The 21,194-nt window shown below is 35.1% G+C and overlaps 1 protein-coding gene and 1 long non-coding RNA gene across 16 annotated transcripts in view; one reads left to right on the plus strand and one right to left on the minus strand.

Moving 5' to 3' along the window:
* Nucleotides 1-21,194, minus strand: part of LOC126766083 (zinc finger protein 2) — a 366,591-nt gene that overhangs the window by 163,350 nt on the left and 182,047 nt on the right. For all 14 annotated transcript variants that reach the window (XR_007668700.1, XR_007668702.1, XR_007668701.1 and 11 more), the window contains exon 7: nucleotides 14,459-16,393. Coding sequence is in view for 11 of the 14 variants with exons in the window: in XM_050483803.1 (XP_050339760.1) it covers nucleotides 14,459-16,393 (1,935 nt within the window). In the remaining 3 variants the exon portion in view is untranslated. The remainder of the gene's footprint in view (nucleotides 1-14,458; nucleotides 16,394-21,194) is intronic.
* Nucleotides 5,303-7,511, plus strand: LOC126766292 (uncharacterized). Of its 2 annotated transcripts, none has more exons than XR_007668823.1 (3): nucleotides 5,303-5,655; nucleotides 5,710-6,781; nucleotides 6,940-7,511. It is a non-coding gene; the product is annotated as an uncharacterized LOC126766292 (long non-coding RNA). The 2 variants fall into 2 exon arrangements; XR_007668824.1 differs by having other exon boundaries at nucleotides 5,710-6,416; nucleotides 6,589-7,511.

Below are 21,194 nucleotides of genomic sequence, written 5' to 3' on the forward strand. Positions count from 1 at the left end.
TGTACGAGCACATGTATAGTATATAAATTGTATGCATTTATACGATATTTTATGCTTCTATTGTGCACAATTAAATCTAATTGAACAAATGGTTCTTAAAAATAAGGGCAGGTGATGCAGCTTAACGCTTACTGCGTACATTATATAAGAAATAAGTGATACAAAAATATGTGCATATTAATATGTATTTTTCTTTTGGAAACTTAGATCTCAGGAACTAATATACCGATTTCTACCAAATTCGGTGCATTAAATCGTTTTGACTTTAGTATATTTGACTATATCATATATTATAAAATTCCATCTGATTCTTTCACTTTAGAGTGTATAAGATCTTATATTTAGAAAGAGGGAAAATATTTTCCTTATAATTAGGTCAAATCGGTTCTAAATTTCCTCTAACTCCCTTGTACCTCATGTCAAATTTTTCAAGCATCATCTTGACTTTAGCCGTGTATATCGGTCAATATGTGGGGTGTCTAAAAGAAACTCATAGATCAACACTTTTTAATAACAGTGCCTAAATGGATCAAATGAGGTGAATGATTGCCTCTCATAATTGATATAGGATTTTCAAACATCTGGTTGTTTTTATGCCATATGCTATGTTGGTCAAACCGTGGGATATCTCATTCAAAGTTTTCGAGAATCTGGCGAAATTGGACCACGAATAAATCCAGCTCCTATATAATATATGATTTTCGTAATAATCACATAACTAATGCCAAATATATCGATCAGTATGAATTGGTGGAGAAAGTTCGTGAAATTATTGGTATTGGAGAACTCGCCTAATCTATCACCATATGACTATTTTCTATTTCCAAAACTGAAAATCGACATATTAAGTATGTGGGCGCTTTCGCCAATTTTTACACATGAGAAGGAATACCTTAAAGACGTTATTTGAGGTTTCGTTTCAATGGCTTCAAATAATATTAAACATTGTCAAATATGGCACTGGATCGCCCATCTTCACAGTGTCAAGATAATGTTATGCACCGGATATGTTCAAAATGGGTTTAGTAGCTCCCGATATATAAGTTTTAACCTAAGAACGGTCGGTGCCATGTTCATTGTTCATTTTTTACAGCGATGGAGTCCTTAAGCACCATCTTTGTTATGAAATTTAATGATTGATTATAATGTTATACAAAGTTGGGCGTAAGAATACTACCGAATATTTTTACGGTACTAGAAAAATTATAACTATTTGTGTTGTTATTTGGAACAGAAGCATTAGAAAAAATGTTTCTCACAATTTTAAATACAACAACGATGTAAAAGTAATCACTGAGTGCCCGAATTACATTCGAGCTGAAAAAGGTGGGCACTAGTAAAACTTACCACCGGGATAGCTCTCCACAAAATCCTCAAAAAATAAATCAAGATTTGATCGAATAAAAAATATTGAATTTATTTACAACACTTATGAATATAAAATTCTGTCAGCGCGTGGAAATATGCCAACGGCTTTGATATTTAAAACTTGTGAGAGTAGAAAATGCTCGTTCATACTCGAAAGTAGAGAAACTTGTTTTCTATTACTATCAATTCGTGTCTTTTTTAAGCGTGGCGTGGATGTGAATGAAAACTATTGTCAGTCATTTAGTAGGTAGTTCAAAATACCACCAAGCTGACCTTATAATTCGCAACAGAATTACGGAATCTGCTGGTACAGTTTTAACATCTTTTAAATCTTTTAAGAAAGTCTTTAACAGTGACGTTACCATTAGTCGTCGGAACTTCGTTTGTTCCAATAAGCTGTCGTAACTAAGAACTCCGTTGTCCATCAGTTTAGTTTCAAAAAGAGATTAAGAAGAATCCAGACTTTGGACTGATCCAGCGCGCTACATACATCACAAACAACGGACTGAATCACTTCGGGTATTCGTTTTAGGACTAAGAAGGACCCTTATGAAAGTAATTTGCGAACTAGCCCAAGGAATAGGCCTTAAAATGGTCAAAAAGATTGAGTCATGTCAGCCAAAAACAGAAGCGCAAGACATTGTCCATAACATATGTCACAGAGTATGACAGTTCAAGATTTTTTCGTTTTGACAGTCTCTCATACTTGATGAATCGAAGATAGCTATAATAAATGCTTTTCACCAAATAATTATAATTGATAGAGTAGCATATGATGAGTAATTTAATATAACTTTAATTCATTACTTAACTTTTGTTCAAATCCATTTATTCATATACTCATACAATAACAAAATGGTTGCATGCAAAAGAAGTAAGTGTTATTATATTTTGCCGAATAAAAATTAATCAAAAAGCAAGATTATTCCGTCAATAAAAAATTCATAATCGTGTAATGAATAACGCAAATGTTTCAGTAATCCTTTTTCTTGATAAACTTTACTCGAAAGAACTGAGGATAATTTTTTTGAACTAGGCCGAGCACCGCCAACGCCAAAAACAGTCAGTTAATTTATTCTTGTGTTTAACTAGTTTATTTTAGTTTTTTACAAAAGCAATGATACGCCAACGCCAACGTCGATTTCCATTTCGCCGTCGTCTATAGAATGCATACGACAAATTGACATGGTTTGATGCTATTGCGTGCTCTTCGGTAGAGTTGTTTGCACTATATGTCCTTCTCTATAAAGGATGTACATAACTATACGTTTCTGTACTTGATCGCTTTAGCTTTCAAAAGCTCAAAACACGCAGCCCAAACTAAAGACATATTGTTGCTGCGGTGTATTTATGTTAGGTAGAATGGTGTGGTTTGGTGCACTCTTCACTAATTGCAAATCCGATGGATACACATAATCGTTTTTGCATTCTTAAATAATTTGCAATAATTTCCTTAAGGGCCAATCGTATAAATCTTTTCAGTATACAAATCTGTATGACCGTATCAACGGTCACATAATAACAACAATGGTGCCGTTGTACTTCTTTTTTTGTTATTATTTGTTTTGTTGTCCTTGTTGTTATCGTAGCCTTTGGTGCGCTTATTGGAAATTATTGAGCAGACATGCATATTGCTAAGACAGAATTCGTGAGAATGCAGAATCTTCAGAATGGATGATCAGCAACGAGTCGGCTAATCGCTCGTTGTAGAGCTTTGATCGCTTATATATACATACATATACACGTTTGAGCGTACATTCACTGTGTACATATGTACATACACATATAAGTAGGTATATATGTACTTTATGATGCAGTTCAAGGTGGTTTTCGATTATGCTTTGAACACAAAGACGACTGCACGATAGCGAAATTTTTTGTCTGCAAATGTCTTCTTGCTTCCTGAACATTTTGAAGACGGCAGCGACATATCAAGCAGCTGATGTGCAAAACTTCATTGCTTTCGTTCTAAAAGTGTTCACTTAATTGAAATGTAAATGTTATGTTTAAAGTGAAACTTTTTGTGCAAAAAATAACTAAATTGGTCGATTCATTTGTTTCAAATTAGCAATTGTTATTATAAATGATATATCAGAGCTAGTTTATGCTTCTGTTAATAAAATAATATTAGACTTGTGAAAGCTTTGAACAATTTTACATTTCACATATTAGTGACAACTACAGCTACAAGCCTTCTGCTGTGAAGTCGTGCTATTGTCAAAATAACTGTGCCCATAAGAACGTGTGTTTTTAATTTTTGACAGATGATGACTGTCGCTTGTCGCCATCTATGTGTTCCATGCATTACTTGTGCGCTTAGTATTTTGTGCTTAGTGCGTTGTGATTTACTACCAATCTGTAATTCTCCTCATCACAGCAGGTCAAATCAGTTTTAACCAAAACAAAACATAACAGTGAAACCAGAAAAAATATAATACACTCCTCATGCCATGTTATGTTTATGTACATATTATTATTGTATTTTACTTTAATAATATTTTTTTTTTTTTACTTTTTCGTTAAGACAAAACTACTCACAAATTAAGTTAATAAGGCACATACATTCTTATCTATACAAATTCACAAAATATATGCATATGTCTGAAGCATTCAAAATAAAATTGCGTTTAGCGATATGCTTTTTACCGCCTAAAGGCGGGAAGATAATTGCCATACAATCTCGACACATATACCCTACGTGTTATGCGCATGTTTATGTATGTATGTATATATATTTTTCCATTTGAAGGCTTTTACACTTAGATACATCCTTATTTATAATAAATACACACGACATGTGTAGTACTAACTCTAAGTCTTACTATATTCACAAATAAAAAATTAAAATAAGGGTATGTATTCACGTAAAATAAATAGTAATACGAGTACTATTAAATCTACGATACATTCGAATGTATTTTAGTTCAAGGCAATAGGGATTAAAAATGTTGAAAGAGGTAAACGCTATCTCAAAAATCGAGTTTGAGAAGTGTTTCGATGATTAGATGAAACAGTGACATAAGTGCATACGTATCGAATGGGGACTACTTTGAAGGCGACAACTTTATTGTAGACAATAGGGATGGTAAACTCCATTCCGATTCTACTCGAGAATCGAGTTTTCTCGTAAAATAATCGATTTTTCGGAATCGATCTTCAGTAGTCGAAGTCGATTAAGAATCGATTCTTGACATTCAACTTTACTATTAATTAAGTGACTAGTTTCAAGTTATACATACTACATACGAGCACAAGAAAACTCGCGATTCTTAATTCTTGACGATAAATGTATTAAAATGGCTCCTAGCGCTGTACGGATTTACTTCAAAAAAAAAGACAACGGGTCGAATGTCCAGTGACACTAATGTGGAAAGCAATTAAAATATAATAATAGTACGTCTAGCTTAATCAAACATCTCGAAAAATCACACAAACTTTCCTCAACTGCTTCTAATCCTAACCGAAATCGCACATTGAGTGAAAAAGAGAGTGACGATGAAATAATAAGTGTCTCACAACCTAAAATGGTAAATATATGTGACATGTGAAAAGGGGGCTAACGTGCGAAAACTAGTTTTCTGGGAAAAGCTGTTAAAAATAATCGTCAGTTTCTCGTTATCTCATTAATTGTTCTCCTTTTTTTGACACCTAAGGTCACATATAGGTTTTTATTTATAACCTTCAAATCTATATTGCTTTTCTTGTATTTTTCTTTAAGTATATTTAAATGCCAGTTATTGTATTATATCATTTAATGCTTAATTTCTAACAAGTTATTTTTTCAACTATCATTTATTTACAGTCTCGTTTATCAGAAGCTTCTACTGAACTAGTTCCATTCAGTAGTTCATCAAATTTAAATTTAAGGGCCGAGTCAGAGTCAGAGAGACCAACTTTCCAAGGACCTATTGATCGCTGTATAAATAATGCAAGTTCCTTCTCAGTTAAAGTTTAATCGAACTACAATTAATTTTTATATGTTAACATTTATCTGTATTTTTACAGCGGGTGGTCATCGTAATAATGATGCAACAACGTCTCTCATGTACATACATGAATGCTGTCGATAATCTTTCTTTATGCACGCCTGAAAAAAAGTCTTTAGAATGTTTGTAAAAAAATTGCAGCCTCTTTATCAACATCCATATGAGCCTACTATCACAAAACGAATGAAAGAAAAATATGAAGAAGCAAAATTGAAAGATAAAGAAGAATTGAAAAAGGCAGATTCAATATGTCTTACCACATACATTTGGACTCATCAGCACATAATGTGCAGTTACCTTGGTATAACTGCTCATTATTTGAAAGGTAAATATTATTATACCTCGTTTTTTTCAGATTATGAAATGACTTCTTATGAACTTGGTGCGTACTATTTAACCGAACGAAAAACAATTCCATATTTAATCGAAAGATTAAATGAAATTTGTGAAGAGTGGGGGATTGATAAACATAAAATCAGTGCGGTGCTGCCAGACGGAGGAGCCAACATAAAAGGGGCTATCAAACAACATTTTGGAGAAGCAAAACATGTTTCATGTATTGGTCACACTCTCAATAATGTTGGACAAAGTCTTATTTAAGTTGATATTACACAGCCGGCATCTGAATCTGATCAAATTGAGATGCTTAAATCCCTCGATGAAAATGATAGTGATACGGTAAATATCTCGGATCATAATCAGAAATCACAACTAAGAAATTTACTCGTCAAGGTTAAAAAAATAGTTAAACTTTTTAAATGTAGTGAAAATGCCTCTCGAGATTTGAAAATCTTACAAGAAAAATCTGGATCAAACCATCGTTAAAATTAATACAAGAAGTTAGAACTCGCTGGAACTCATTCTATGAGATGTTAGACCGTTTTATTAATCTCGCTGATTACGTGATCAAAGCCACCAGACGTTTTATCAGGTGATGATCTTCTTACGCTTATTGAAATAAAGGATGTTTTGTATCCTTTGTGGTTTGCTGCACATGAAGCTAGTGCAGATAAGCACGTGACTTTGAGTAAATGTAATCCACTGGTAAAAGGACTTCAAGAAGTAAGTATTTTTTTGTTTTTACTATTTATCGTTTTATATAATACATTTAAAGTGAGGTGATCTGATTTTTAAAAGTAAGTACTATCATGAAAAAATAATAGATGAACAGAATACTATCATAAAAGAATAATTGTAATTAACTGTATAATTTTTATTTAATTATTTTTTGCAGAAAACAAATCAGCTTAATCCCATCACGACAGTTGGTAAAGAATTAAAGAAAAGGTTAATGGCTGAAATAAAGCAAACATTTTCCAACATTGAGTCTGTTAAAGTGTATCACATCGCAACGCTTCTTGATCCTCGACACAAAAAAATTGGTTTCCAGAGTATCCTTAATTGTTCACGTGCTATAGAGACTGTGGGTACGTCATTGACATGGAATATTTATTAAACTATAGGGAAAAATTCATTTTTTTTCATTAGGATTTTTGACGATGTGCAATCAATTCCAAGACTTATGGAAATTTCTGTATTATAATACTTTAAATATTAATATGTTATTGGAATTTTATACGTATAGGTTCACTGGTAAAAGAGGAGGTGAAAGTGTCAAAAAACTTAGCTATTGAGTGTGATAGTCGGCTAGCTATTGAAGATCAACAGTCATCAAACAAAGATAAAAATTTCTGGAATTTTTTGGATCAAGCTGTACAATTGAGTAATCAGTACAACGACAATGATGAAGCGGGTGGAGTTCCAATTGAATTAAGGCAATTTATTAATCGGCCGATAGTACATAGATAGAAGTAGTACACCAGATCCATTACTTGTTTGGAAAAGTATCGAAAATGAGTATCCTCACGTATCGAGGGTTACAAAAAAAAATTCTTATCGATTGTTGCGACTTCAACACCTTGTGAACGTTTATTTTCGCATACTGGGCTAACTGCGAATCAAATTCGCAGCCGGTTAACGCCTGATCACTTAAATATGCTTCTGTGTTAAAGATCTGTCGGGGAAAATGTATGGTTTTCTAAAACTGGCAATTAGCTTATTGTTCTTTTACTTATCTTAAATTTATTTAAAAACTTATTTTATTAAACTTGTTTAAACAGCTTGAATTATTTAAAAAAATTTATATGAAATGTAATGTTCTTGGTACATTATTTATAGACAAAAAAATATATTTTTGTGTGTTATTTAATCGATTTCAATTATTCATTCAATTTATGCCTTGCGATTTAATAAATAAATTTTTGTCCTTTTAATTTAAAATCGATTAAAATCGAAAGAATCGATTCTTGCGCTCGATTAATCGATTCATAGAATCGAAAAATATAAAAAAATAATCGGAATCGAGGATCGATTCTTTAAACAATCTTTCCATCCCTAGTAGACAATTGAATAAATATTTTTTTCCCAAAAAACGTATCCCGTTCTTTTAGTCGTCTAATACTTGTATAAGGAATCTCATGTTGTACACCTAATACCATGTTCAGACCGACACTTAATCTCACGATTTCGGCTGTTGAGTAGTTTATCCTACTAATCTTATAAATTTAACCAGATTTCGCCATACAAAAATGACACTTCAAAACCACTTCATCGATGTTATTTGAAACTGATCCACTCTAAATCTCTCGGTGCCACTCTGATTTTGCGCCATCTTCTTGTCAGAATTGGAAATCTATTACATTATCACAGCTGATTTAGACACTACAAGGAGAAAAAAATGTAAACAAACAAATGAATTAACGCAATGAATTTGAATTCACCTCAAAATCGATTTCCAAAATAAAAAAATGCATCCATTATTTCCATTATAGGGAAAATATGTTTTCTTTTAATAAATATTAAGCGATGTGAATTCTTGAATGGCAAAAACATCTGTTTTATCATCTGTCCAACGGCAGTGAAAACGGCTAGATTAGTGAAGAATGTAATCTAATCAATTAAAATTTTTGGTGGGAACATAGTATAATTCATTAAATCGATACAAGCCGACCACAAAATTTTAAAAATTTATTTATTTTTCGAAAAAATTTCATCAATTTTCGGTTTGTTTTTAAACAATTTCCAAGCTTTTTTTTTGTATTGCGATTTCTCGCAAGTCCCTTAGTAAAACCATTCCCTACATTTAGCAGTAGTATTATTTTTGAGGAAGGATCAATTTGAACATATACTTTATCGTTTTCGTTGAAATATTGCACTGCTCTGTGCATATACCTTGACGAAGAAAATGACAATGTCATTTTTTTGTTGTAATATTAAAAATATCTGACGAGTTCGGCCTAAAAAACAAGTTGTTCAGGAGCAGCAATGAGTATAACCCTAAGTTGCATGCATTAAGTCTGTGTTGTAATTTTAATACTCTTGCAATTGGTTGCTACAGAGTTTTATAGTTTTGTTCACCTAGCGGTTGTACGTATCACCTAAAAATAAAGGAGAAAGATATAGTGTTATATGTATCTTTATATATAAAAAGTACGTGTCACGTTGTTTGTTCGCGAGGGACTCATAAACTACTGAACTGATTTCACTAAAATTTAGCACACTGCGTCCAGTTCGAACCAACTTAGAAGATATGATACAATTCATAAATAACGAATATGGTAAAAACTGTATTGAATGGAGGCCCTGTTAAGCGGATATCACCATTAACCATGCACATTGTTGATGTTTATTAAGTAAATTCAACCTATTAAGCGAACAAGTCTATTAACCGGTCAGAAAGGCTGGTAACGAGACATTGAAAAATCGGCTCTAAATTCGTTATTTTTTCCAATGAGATCCCTTGGATTCTTATACCGACAAAAACGTTTTCGCCTTTATTCGATAATAAAATTTTCACTGTATTGAATAGTTTATTATATGAATAATAGTATAAAATGTATACCACAGCAACGCGTGGACGGATCTCCTAGTCTATGTATATAAATGATCAGGATGACGAGAAAAGATGAAATCCGGTTGACTGTCCATGCTGTAACTTGAGTAAAAATTGACATATCTCGATTAAACTTAGAATGTGGGTTTCTTAGTACAAAAATCGAGTTCGTAGATGGGCGTAATCGGACCACTGCCATGCCCACAAATCGCCATTAACCGAAAACATATAAAGTCCATAACTAAGCGGTAAATTAAGATATACAATTGTAATTTAGTACAGAGGATTCCAGAAGCAAAGGGCACATGTGAGCAAAATTGTGTGGGTGTGGCCCTGTCCTCCAACAAGTTTAATGTACATATCTCCTAAAACACTTAAGTTACAACAACCAGTACGCTGCTGAGTACGAATCTTGTAAGAATTTTTACCGACAGTGTAAAAATGGATGAAATCGGAGAATAACCCCGCTCTCTCCCCATATAACTGTACTGTTCAAAACTACTAAAAGCGCGATAAATCAATAACTAGATACGCAAGAGACATTAAATTTTACCACCGAGATGGTAGGGCTATACGAGAGCTGGTGTGAAAATTAGATTATGGGCGTGGCACCGCCCATTTTTTTGTTGAAATTCCATATCTCGGGACTCGACCAAACCGATTTCCACAAAATTTGGTACGTATAATTTTTCTAACATCCCTATGTTATAGTGTGAAAATAGGCAAAATAGAACTACAGCCAAGCCTCCTTCACATACTTGTATAGCACAATTTTAAATTCCACTTGATTCGTTCAGTTTGCAGTACACAAATCAAGAAGCAATTATTATGACGTGATAAAACTTTGCACGAATTATGTCCTTAGTATATGCCATTAAAGGGATAATCCTTGTCTTATAATACTATGTCTGTATGTCAAAAATAGGTTTAATCGGTCCACTACTTCCCTTATACCTAATACAAAAATGTTCAAACTTCGGGGTGACTTTGTACTGCATATATCGGCCAATATGTGAGTTATCCCAAATGGAAATATGAGAGGATATTTTATTCATAACAATGTATCTTTGTGCCTAAAATAGATACATTTGAGCGAAAACTTGGCCTAACCCCTATATAACAAATACCAGGCTTAAAGTATTTCCCTGGCCCTTTTTCCCTTTGATTCATACAAGTTGCAAGAGTATAAAATATTCGGTTGCATTCGAACTTAGCCCTTCCTTACTTGTTTTTATTTATAAATTTCTTTTTTTGAAGTAATAAAATTTGATGATCAAATGATTCTTACATGAATTTTGAACACCTGCTTATGATTTGAAATATAATTTTGGTATTTATGAATTGTATTGACTTTAACAAAAAGAGATAAAAAGTATTATGTGCCCGTCCCCTGGCTCTAAGCTACCTCCCCACTAATTTTCAGCCAAATCGGTTCAACCGTTGTTGAATTATAAATAGTGAAACTAACACTATTTTCTTTTTTATATAGATTACACCACTTTCTTTTATTAGTATATATAGATATGCCATATACTATTTGCCGAATTGCAGTAAAAGTACCCCATTTTTCGACCAAAAATGTCCTCTTTCCCTATTGAGAACGCACGGCTTGCCACGACTGAATTGGTCGAATAGACAAAATTTTCAGAAATTTGGGTTGAAAGAGTATTTCTCAGACGGAATCATTGCTGGGTAGAGTAAGTCAAGAAAAAGGAAATGTTCATGAAATAATTCGCAATTTTTCCTAAAACCTTCGTTTTTATGGAAAAGTATTAGCTTTAACAACTAGTTTGAGAGCGATTTATTTGAATGTATATACCTCCCCTATATTTTGATCCTTGTGATAATCTAAAGACACGATTAATGTGTGGTGTTTTGCCAAGCAACGCTGCGTGAGCATGGTACAAAAACCAATTTTTGTTCTTCTGTTGTGTTTGTCCTTGCAGGTAACATTACGAGATTTTGTTTCCACGTCATAATCATGAGCCCATGATTCGTCACCAGTTATGATATCTGGAGCAGATCTGGGTCTAGCAGAAAAATCAAAGACGAACCAAAAAGGCTCCAAGCTGTCAAAAATTTACTAAACAAAACAATCGAAAATGAAATACGAATTTGGTTAATATAGTACTTGTACAAGGTGCTTTCCAAAGAAAACAGGATTGAAAAAAAAACAGAACAAATGTTTTTTTTGGCAGAATCAATTTATTTTATTCAAAATAGTCTCCTTCTGCTTCAATACAGCTTTTGCAGGGACCAAAATCATGTCGAACGAGTGTTTTAGCCCGTTGACCGGTATGGCCACCAGTATGCCGGTGCAAGCCTTTGAATGGCCTCTACGTCTGCATACCGCTTTCTTATCATGGGCAAATGCATTTTTCCGAAAAGGAAGAAGTCGCATGGTGCCATATCAAGTAAATACGGGGAGTGGTTAATGGTTAAAATGTGATTTTTGGTCAAATAATCGGTCACAAGCGTCGATCGATGAGACGGCGCATTATAGTGCAACAAACGCCAACTTTCATCTTCGCGATATTCGGGCCGTACACGTTTTGGAAGGGTGGAACAAATTCTTTGTGGACAATACCCTTGGAATCATAAAAACAAATCAGCATTGTCTTCACTTTTGACTTCTCCATGCGCCAATTTTTGGGTTTCGGTCCGTCCGGTGCCTTCCATTCAGCACTCTGGCGTTTCGTTTCGGGATCATATTGAAAACACCACGTTTCGTCACCAGTCACAATATTGTAAATAAAGTTTTTGTCCTTTTTTTTAATGATGTCGTCGTCGAATGTTGGATTCTGAGCAATTTTTGGTCGTCCGTCAGCTTGTACCTTTCATAAGCCCAAATGTTTAGTCAAAGCGCGATAAATCGATGTTTTGGAGATATTCAATTCCATTTCCATGAATTTCAATGATGATTTCGGCCGATTTTTGATTAATTCACGCAGAGTTTTGATGGAATTTCCGATAATCACGGATTTTGATTGGCCCACATGTTGATCGTCATTTATGTCTTCACGACCACTTTGAAAACGTTGAAACTACTCGTGCACTCTGCTACGGGATAGGCTATCATCGCCATAAACTTTTCTCATCAATTGAAACGTTTCGGTGAAAGTTTCACAAATTTTAAAACAAAATTTAATGTTGGCTATTTGTTCGAAGCTCATTTTCGCACTGATAACACTAACATTCTGACACTTAAAACGCAATAACTTCAATTCCAATACATGAAATGTCATGAAATTCTCTCTGAACAATCGATAAGGATAGCAAATTCTAACGCACCAGTCGACATATAGATGGAGCCACCAGGGGGCGCTAGATTCAAAAGTCCTGTTCACTTTGGAACACACCTTGTACAGTTAGTGAGATATATATGTTTATAATGCATTTCAGTGACGGAGACCCTGATCTAAAATATTATGACCAAAAGATGCCACACGCTATTGCGATCCAACTTATTTTTTGTCTTATTTATAGCCCCTTATATTTTTAGGAGTGACAATGTTCGGATTTGACACCCATTATAACACCAGCCATTTCAAAGTGCTAAATAATATGTTTACCAAATTTCATCAAGATATCTCGAAAGGAATTCAACTCGTCTCATCATCATTATCAAGTTTGTACACATCAATGTATATATAGGTGTTATACACTACCGTTAAGTAAACAAAACTAGGACACTCTGTGCAACATATTGCAAGAGTATGAAAATGATTATTTATCCTGAACAGAGTGTGTTAAGTTTGCCACGAAATTTGTAACATCCAGAAGAAAACGTCAAAGACCCTATAAAATACATGTGTTTATACATTGGAAGAAAAAATCACCCGGAAATTGTAATTAAACACTCCGGGTAAACGATATTTCAAAAAAATGTTTTTTTGCAAAGGGGCCATCCATAAATTCAAAATGTGACAACTTGTGACAAGGACGGGGGGAGGGGTTAAAAAGTCCTTAAATTCGTGTGACGTAATTTATGGATGGCCCCAAAGTTGGTAGGGCTGTCCTTAATTACTATGTCAGCAGTTGCAAATTTTGTATTTCTAACCAAATTTCGTGTCGGGAATCGATGCGAAAGTTGGAAAAGGCTTACGGTAATTCAGTTTTATCAAAAAACTCAAGCCCACGAGTGGTATAAATCGGTCAAAGAAGGTAGAGAGATCGTTGAAAACATGCCTTGTTCTGGACGACCTGCGACCTCTTCAACTGACGAAAATATTAAAATATTACTCGCGAGTCCGTTCGAATGATTTTGGTGGATAAAGCTGAATTTTTTTCAAATAGAGTACGATTGTGACCTAATTTAAAGCCAAAAACGAAACGGATATCATCTATCAAACACCGTATTCATCCCATTTGACTCCATGTGATTTTTTCTTCTTCCCCAATGTGGAACCCGTTTTCAGTCGATCGAAGAGATAAAACAGAATTCGCTGAAGGCCTTCCCTAAAACCTCGTATGAAAAGTGTTTCGAGGACTGGAAAAATCGTTGGCATAAGTGTATTACATCTGGTGGGGATTATTTGGAAGGCGTCAAAATAAATATTAATGAATAATTAATATTTTGCGTTATATTTACAATTTCCGAGTACTTTTTTGTTATGCTTAAAGTATAATTGATTACTGTATCGAGGCGAGCTGGTAATGCTAAATACGTCCGTCTGGCTGTCTGCACATGTCCTTTTGCACCAAGAAACTGCTATTGTCATGAATGTGTATAGGACAATGTCCAGTAAGAACTCCCACGATTGCGGCAGGATGGATAAAACCTAGTAGTTCAGAACATATCCTGCGTTTTACTCTAGGCCAGAAGGAATTCGCAGTCCGGTGCTTGAAAGTAAAATGACAACGGAGATCCAATTTTTTCTCACTCCGATGTGAGCTGGGTAAGGGTGACCTCTCTTGGTAGCACTTTGGCTTTGCAGTTATCTATGATTCCTGTGTGACCACGTACCTAAACGAGTCCGACAATAAAGCACACTGATTCTTTACCTAGTGCGAAAAGACACTCCTTGACGAACATTGAGCGCACAGTTTGCAAAATTAACGCTAGCATTGGAGTACTAAGTAACACTACATTAATCCGGTAGTTATCTACCTACCTACCTCCGTTCATATCACAATGGTACTCGTCGTGGTCATATAGGAATATAACGAAATGAGGCACATAATTTTATTTAACGTTCAATAAAGTGCTTACCTTCTTGTCTTGCAGCAACTGTTAGTGCCAAAGACTGTAGTGTAGGGCGTTCTACCACCTTGAAAATATCATCGAGACTAGGAGGATCAAGTTGCTCGCTGCGTCGTTGTAGATTAACAAACTGTTCTATTTGCATATGACGCATACTTTTTACGTGTTGGATCATATTAAGCAACGTGAACGTGCTAAAACCACACAATTGGCATGTTAAAGATTTTTGCATCGACTGGGGCGTGTCTTCCACTACAATGCTGCTGCTACGGTTGGTGGGACTTCCATCATTTTCATGAACAGGCATAACACTGTGCGACTCACGAATATTTGGAACAATTTCAACTGCATCTTTAAGTGAATGAGTTTTTGAGTGTGGTGGCATTTGTTCGGTTTTGTTTCGCTCAAAATTTTGCTGTTCCATGATATGTAGTAAATGTTGGAAAATTATACGCATTGTATCATGACGCATATGTTGTGTGTGTAATGACAGCTTTTGGATGGAATTTGTGTAGAAATCACAACAGTTACATTTAAGTTGTACTGTGTTGGAAGCTAGGTGTAAGTGTTTTAGCTTATATTCGTTTTGTGTACCGCCTTCATGTACATGATTTATATAGTTCAATTTTTGTAGATGTTTGTCTGTTTTGCTGTGCAGCTGAAAGTTTGCTTTTAAATTAGTCTTATAGTTGCACAATCGGCAAATGTAATTGTTGTTTAGAATCACCATCACTTCATTGCTATTAGTTACATTAGCTTTCTCAGTGCAACTGCTTTTGACCGTATTGGTTGGTGTTGATTGCTGCTTCTTGCAGCTACGTGAGCGATCAATTAACAAATGTTGGTTTAGTTCGTCTAAAATGTTTGTGCCGTACACCCCGCATACTAAACAACTATAGACGCTTTTTGGACATGGATCGGCATATATGGGTAGCTCCAACGATTCGTCGTTGCTGCAGCTACCACTAACGTTGGAAGAAAAATGTACATCGCTAGTGCTGAACGGATCCGCCGAAGGTAATAATGATGAACTATTGTTAGGTGAATAAGACTGCTGCAAGTGTTGACGTAATTGTTGGAGTTGCTGTTGCTGCTGGTGAACTGTTGACTGCTGTTCTATTTGCATGGAACGCGGTGAGGAACATGGTGAAGTTTTTATCTGCATTTTGGCAACAGATTCATGTTGCTGCTGTTGTTGACTAACAGAGTTGTGCTGCAGCAATTGTATCATGATCGCTTGATTATAAGCTAAATCAGCTAAAGCGATTTCTGGCAAAAAACTATTGGCCAATGCTGGTAATTGTGATTGTGGCACCTGTGTTGCTGCAGCCAATTGTTGTTGCTGATGTGCGGCCATTACTTGCTGATGCTGCTGTAAAAAGCTGTAGGCTTGTATGTGCTTGATATTATTTTGCAGTGCGGCCAAATTATGCGTATGCTTTTCGCTGGTCATATGTATACGAAGATTACGTGCCACAGATGTTTCATAACTGCAAATGTCACAACGAAAGGACGGCTTATTTTTATTGAGCATGCTGCAATTAGTTCCAATGCCATCAACACTGGCGCGACCACCAGCGTTTATAGAAGGACCTCCACTACTGATCATTGACGAACTGGCGACAAGCGTAGAATGCGGTTGTTGCGGCTGAGACTGCGGCAGTGCCTGCTGTTGCTGTTGTTGTTGAGCAGCAGCTGCAGCATTGTTGGACATCAACATTTTGGATGCAACATCCGCTTTTCCACAATTAGCAGCAGCGACGGCGGCTGCTAACATACTTTGTGAACTATTCAACTCCTGCATATTATTCAAATGCTTATCTGACTGCATATGAATAGAAAGATTGCCTTTTGTCGTTGTAGAGTAATTACAAATTTCACACCGATACGGTTTGTATCCACAAGAATATGACTCGCCGCGTGCTAGACGAGGATGCTGTTGACCTGTGGAAAAGAAAAAAGTCAGAAATGAGAAGCAAGTTTTTATTTCGTTTCGGAAAGAAGTATGATCTTTTGTCATGTTACTCATATATTCGGTAACAGCCATTTTATACATTTATACTTGTATTTGCATGCAAATAAATTTGCCGCTTAAACCATTTTGCAATTTTAAAAATCAAGGCGTTTGTTCTCTCTGACTTTTTCTCATTTTGCTGATGAGATTGCAAAAAATGATAATCGTCTGGCTACCGAATCAGCCTAAAAGCTTCGCAGTTCAAAGTGAGGTTTTAAAATTAGGTATCAAGTCGCTTCTAAAGTTCGCAAAATGTGTTGACAGCTTTTATGACGAATACTTAAGCTCAAATTAAATTGAACCTCCATGGGCATTTTTTATGGTCAGTGGGGCTACGTAGGGCGTGACATTCGGCCATTATAACCTAACCTATGTTAAATCTATTAGTGAAAACATAACTATAATCTGCTGATTTCAATATTTTACTAAGAGAGAAACAAGTAAGAAAAGGTAAAGTTTGGGTGCAACCGAACCTTTGTATATTCTCAATTTTTGTTATAAAATGCGAGGGTATATTTTCCGGTGTTGGCAAAATTTTATCTTAAAACAAATTTTAAATAAATTAAATACTCGTCGAAAACGTGAATTGATTATTGGAGTAGTATCCGATATCATATTAATAAAATACTTCTAGGTATATAACACAGCGCTATAAAATATAATGAAGTCCCAATATCTGGGGTATGATGTTATTTTTCTTGCAGGTCTTGTCATGCAGAACGAGAATCAAATTTTGTAATTGCCAAAAGCCTCCGAAGTAAGGCTTAAAAAAATATTTTTTTGTACTTTCGAGAACTATTAGCGTAATTATTATCAACTATTTTTAATTTAAGAACCGTTCAAAAACTTTTGAATAAATATGACGGCTTAATATTGTTGGTCAGAACAATGTGAAACTGACGATGTTGACCTAAACAAGAAACAATTAAAAAAGCATATTTGATATATGTATATATGTTTTCCTTTATTATAATTAATAAATTAGTTTCGTTCCAAATGTTTGCAAAAATTTCGAATATGAAAAAAGTTGAATAACTTAGTCAATTTTTTACCGATTATTGAAAATAAACATTCGTAAAACTCTATATTAAACTCACTTTTTGAATCAAATTCGTATAAAATAGTGTGTGAAAATATCCCCAAAAAGAGGATCAAAAGGGTAACAAAATTTACCTTTGTTGCGCAAAACCAAATAAATCTCTTAAAATTTACTAAGATATTTTTATATCATTAGATAGATCCGAGTTCTTTCTTTCTTAAGCCGTTCCTAAATAATTAACGATCGGTTGAAAATTACGAAAAATCGGTGGTTTGAAATTGGAGCCCCACTCTACTCGACAAGACCTACAAGAAAATAGCTTCACTTCCTAGGTATTTTGGAATGTCAGAATATGCAAATACTCCGTTTCAATCTAACATATGCAAGTTCTATATTTATCATATTATGCTGTATATATACCGATATCCATTACTTATACTAAACAGAATCAAATGACTAAGATTCGACGTATTTGGGTGTATGAGGGAAAAGCCAACCGGAGGTGTGGTTATCATTATGGTAGGGATATGATGTTTAGGTCAAGTCTAGATCGATTTCACTCAAACCACATTTTGTTAAAGCAAATACGTTTCATTTCATAAAAAATTATGTACTGTATATTTGAAAATGCTGAGATCGTCCTTTTTTCCTTTTATTTTCAGTGGGATATACATATTATCCAATAAGAGTAAACGTCATAAAGATGAACGTTAGAAGGAAGCAGCCGAAATGCTTCTGGATTGTAATTACATATTTATTTATTTAATTTGTGAAAGGGTACAAACTATTCTAAATGATGGACAATGGTGTATCGCAGCCCAAACATATAAGTTTCCTATGTTTTTAATACTCAAGCGTGTACATTGTTCACATGTTGCTATAGGGTATAATAGTTTTGTTCACCTCACGGTTTTATCTATCACTTAGAAATTTTTTCCCAGGCAATCTTGGAGCCCAGACTACATTCTCCGAAAGCTGGATTTCAATAGACACTTCCAGGTGAGGACACCATTCTCCGCTGATCTAGGCATAAATATCTCTCTCTATACGTCTACCGAACTCGGCTAGCATCTTCCCAGCAGAAATACTGGGCATAGAAAAAGCCTGCAAATGACAAATTCCAGTATAGTCCACAGCTGCAAGAAAGCACTAAGCTGGATGAAAGACAAGCTCCAACTAGACTTGATCTGAATTCCCGGTCACAGGAACATTTTCGATAACGACAAAGCAGACGAGTTGGCAAAGGCAGGGGCTTTCCTTAACGAATCTGAGGCGGAGCTAATACCAAGCCCGCTTCGATCGATCGAAAGAGAGATCAATAGACAATTTCAACAAATTGCAAACAACAGTTGGAAAAACTTTATGAAATGCATCATAACTAAACAATTATGACCAACTTATGACAGGAAAAGAACCAACGACTTATTAAATAGCTCAAGGAAAAGTATCTACAGAGTAACAGCTACCACAACAGGGCACTGGCCATTTGGGGAACATGCGTCCAAACTGGGTATGCCCTACAACGACATCTACCGAGGCTGCGGAATAGCAGGGAACAAGGAAATAATTTTCCACTTTCTCTGTGAATGCCCAGCCCTAGCACAGATCCGACACAAAACACTTGGAATCCATCAAGCACCAAACCTTGAATGGATTTCTACTATATGCATATCAGACATAAGTAGCTTCATTGAAACCTCAAAATGGTTTAAGAGAGAAGGTGAATCAAAATAGCAGATACAGAAGGTTCTACGAATAGTGTATCAAAATGGCACATCAAGTGCTAATTGAGCCCGATAGTCAACAGGGCTGCACTCCTACCCACCTACCGACCTGGAGCCCAGTGGAGAGATTAAAGTGTGATAGAAATAAATTCAATAATTTTGCAACTTGTTTCTACACTGAAGTGCATTTCACGGACATTGCCTGGAAGTGGAAGTACAGTGAGGTGATCGAGTGGATAGGCTGTTGCACCTGTTAAAAGTTTCTCAGGAGATGTAAGGCAACCTATTACCACTTTTTCTTATTGGACTTTGACCAGGAAAAGGGAATCTGGAAAAGCTTTATTGTTATCCAATAAAACAACCAAATTGTGTTTTCGTTGTTTATACGTATGGTTAAGCTGTATTATATTGGCCTAAAAGTAAACGATTCATCTGATAGTTACCACATAGTTAATTTTACTAACTATTGGCGCATTATGAAAAATGCCTGAACGCCTCCACCTGGAGGTGGCCAACTATTCGAAAACCCAGAAACTACGCAAATAAATTTACTCATTATGAAGTAATTATAAACCAACAATTAAGGCAGTTGGAAGCAAAAGAACAATTATGCGCCGAATTAGATATAACTTTGTTCAAAACCGAAAAGCTTTTAAGTTATGCTTTCAATACAAAAAATTTTAATCCTACAAATAAGGAAATAAATGCTGAAATTTATGCAACAGATAAGGAAGAGCTTGCCCGCGAAACAGATTGGAACTTGAAAGGCCCAGTGGAAAAAAGAAAGCTGAACTTCTCAGCTTGTGGTTCCAGCTACTCCAAAAACCATACAAAAAAAGCCGCAACAAATCAAAAAGAAAAGAAAATCTCACGACCTCCGCCAATAATAATATCGAGTGACTGTAATTACCAAAAAATGTATAATATTACGAATAATGAGGCAAAAATAAATAAAATATATATAAAAACAATACATCCGACTCTGATGATTATAGAAAGTAGACCAAAAACGATTTATAACAAGTAAGGAAGGGCTAAGTTCGGGTGTCACCGAACATTTTATACTCTCGCATGATAAAGTGATAATCGAGATTTCATTATTCGACATTTACATATTTTTTTATTTTGCTGTAAAATTAATTAGATTAGATCAATTTGTGTACTTTGAGTATTGAATTGTATTTTCATTTCCTAATGTATATATTATACAGAGAAGGCATCAGATAGAATTCAAAATAGCGTTATATTGGGAGAAGGAGTGGTTCTGAACCGATTTCACTCCATATTTCGTACATGTCATCAGAGTGTTAGAAAATATTATATACCGAAATCGGTGGAGTAGTTCCTGAGATATGGTTTTTGGTCCATAAGTGGGCGACGCCACGCCCATTTCCGATTTTTAAAACAAGTCTGGGTGCAGCTTCCTTCTGCAGTTCGTTCCGTAAAATTTAGGGTTTCTGACGTTTTTTGTTAGTCGGTCAACGCACTTTTAGTGATTTTCAACATAACCTTTGTATGGGAGGTGGGCGTGGTTATTATCCGATCTCTTCCATTTTTGAACTGTATATGGAAATGCCTGAAAGAAACGACTCTATAGAGTTTGGTTGACACAGCTATAATAGTTTCCGAGATATGTACAAAAAACATAGTAGGGGGCGGGGCCACGCCCACTTTTCCAAAAAAATTACGTCAAAATATGCCCCTACCTAATGCCATCCTTTGTGCCAAATTTCACTTTAATATTTTTATTTATGGCTTAGTTATGACACTTTATAGGTTTTCAGTTTCCGCCATTTTGTGGCCGTGGCAGTGAGCCGATTTTGCCCATCTTCGAACTTAACCTTCTTATGGACCCTAGAAATACATGCACCATCATGATATCTCAATTTTTACTCAAGTTACAGCTTGCACGGACGGACGGACAGACGGACGGACAGACAGACATCCGGATTTCAACTCTACTCGTCA

This window comes from Bactrocera neohumeralis, unplaced genomic scaffold (genome assembly GCF_024586455.1).
Source record: "Bactrocera neohumeralis isolate Rockhampton unplaced genomic scaffold, APGP_CSIRO_Bneo_wtdbg2-racon-allhic-juicebox.fasta_v2 cluster11, whole genome shotgun sequence".
Classification (NCBI taxonomy): Eukaryota; Metazoa; Arthropoda; class Insecta; order Diptera; family Tephritidae; genus Bactrocera; species Bactrocera neohumeralis.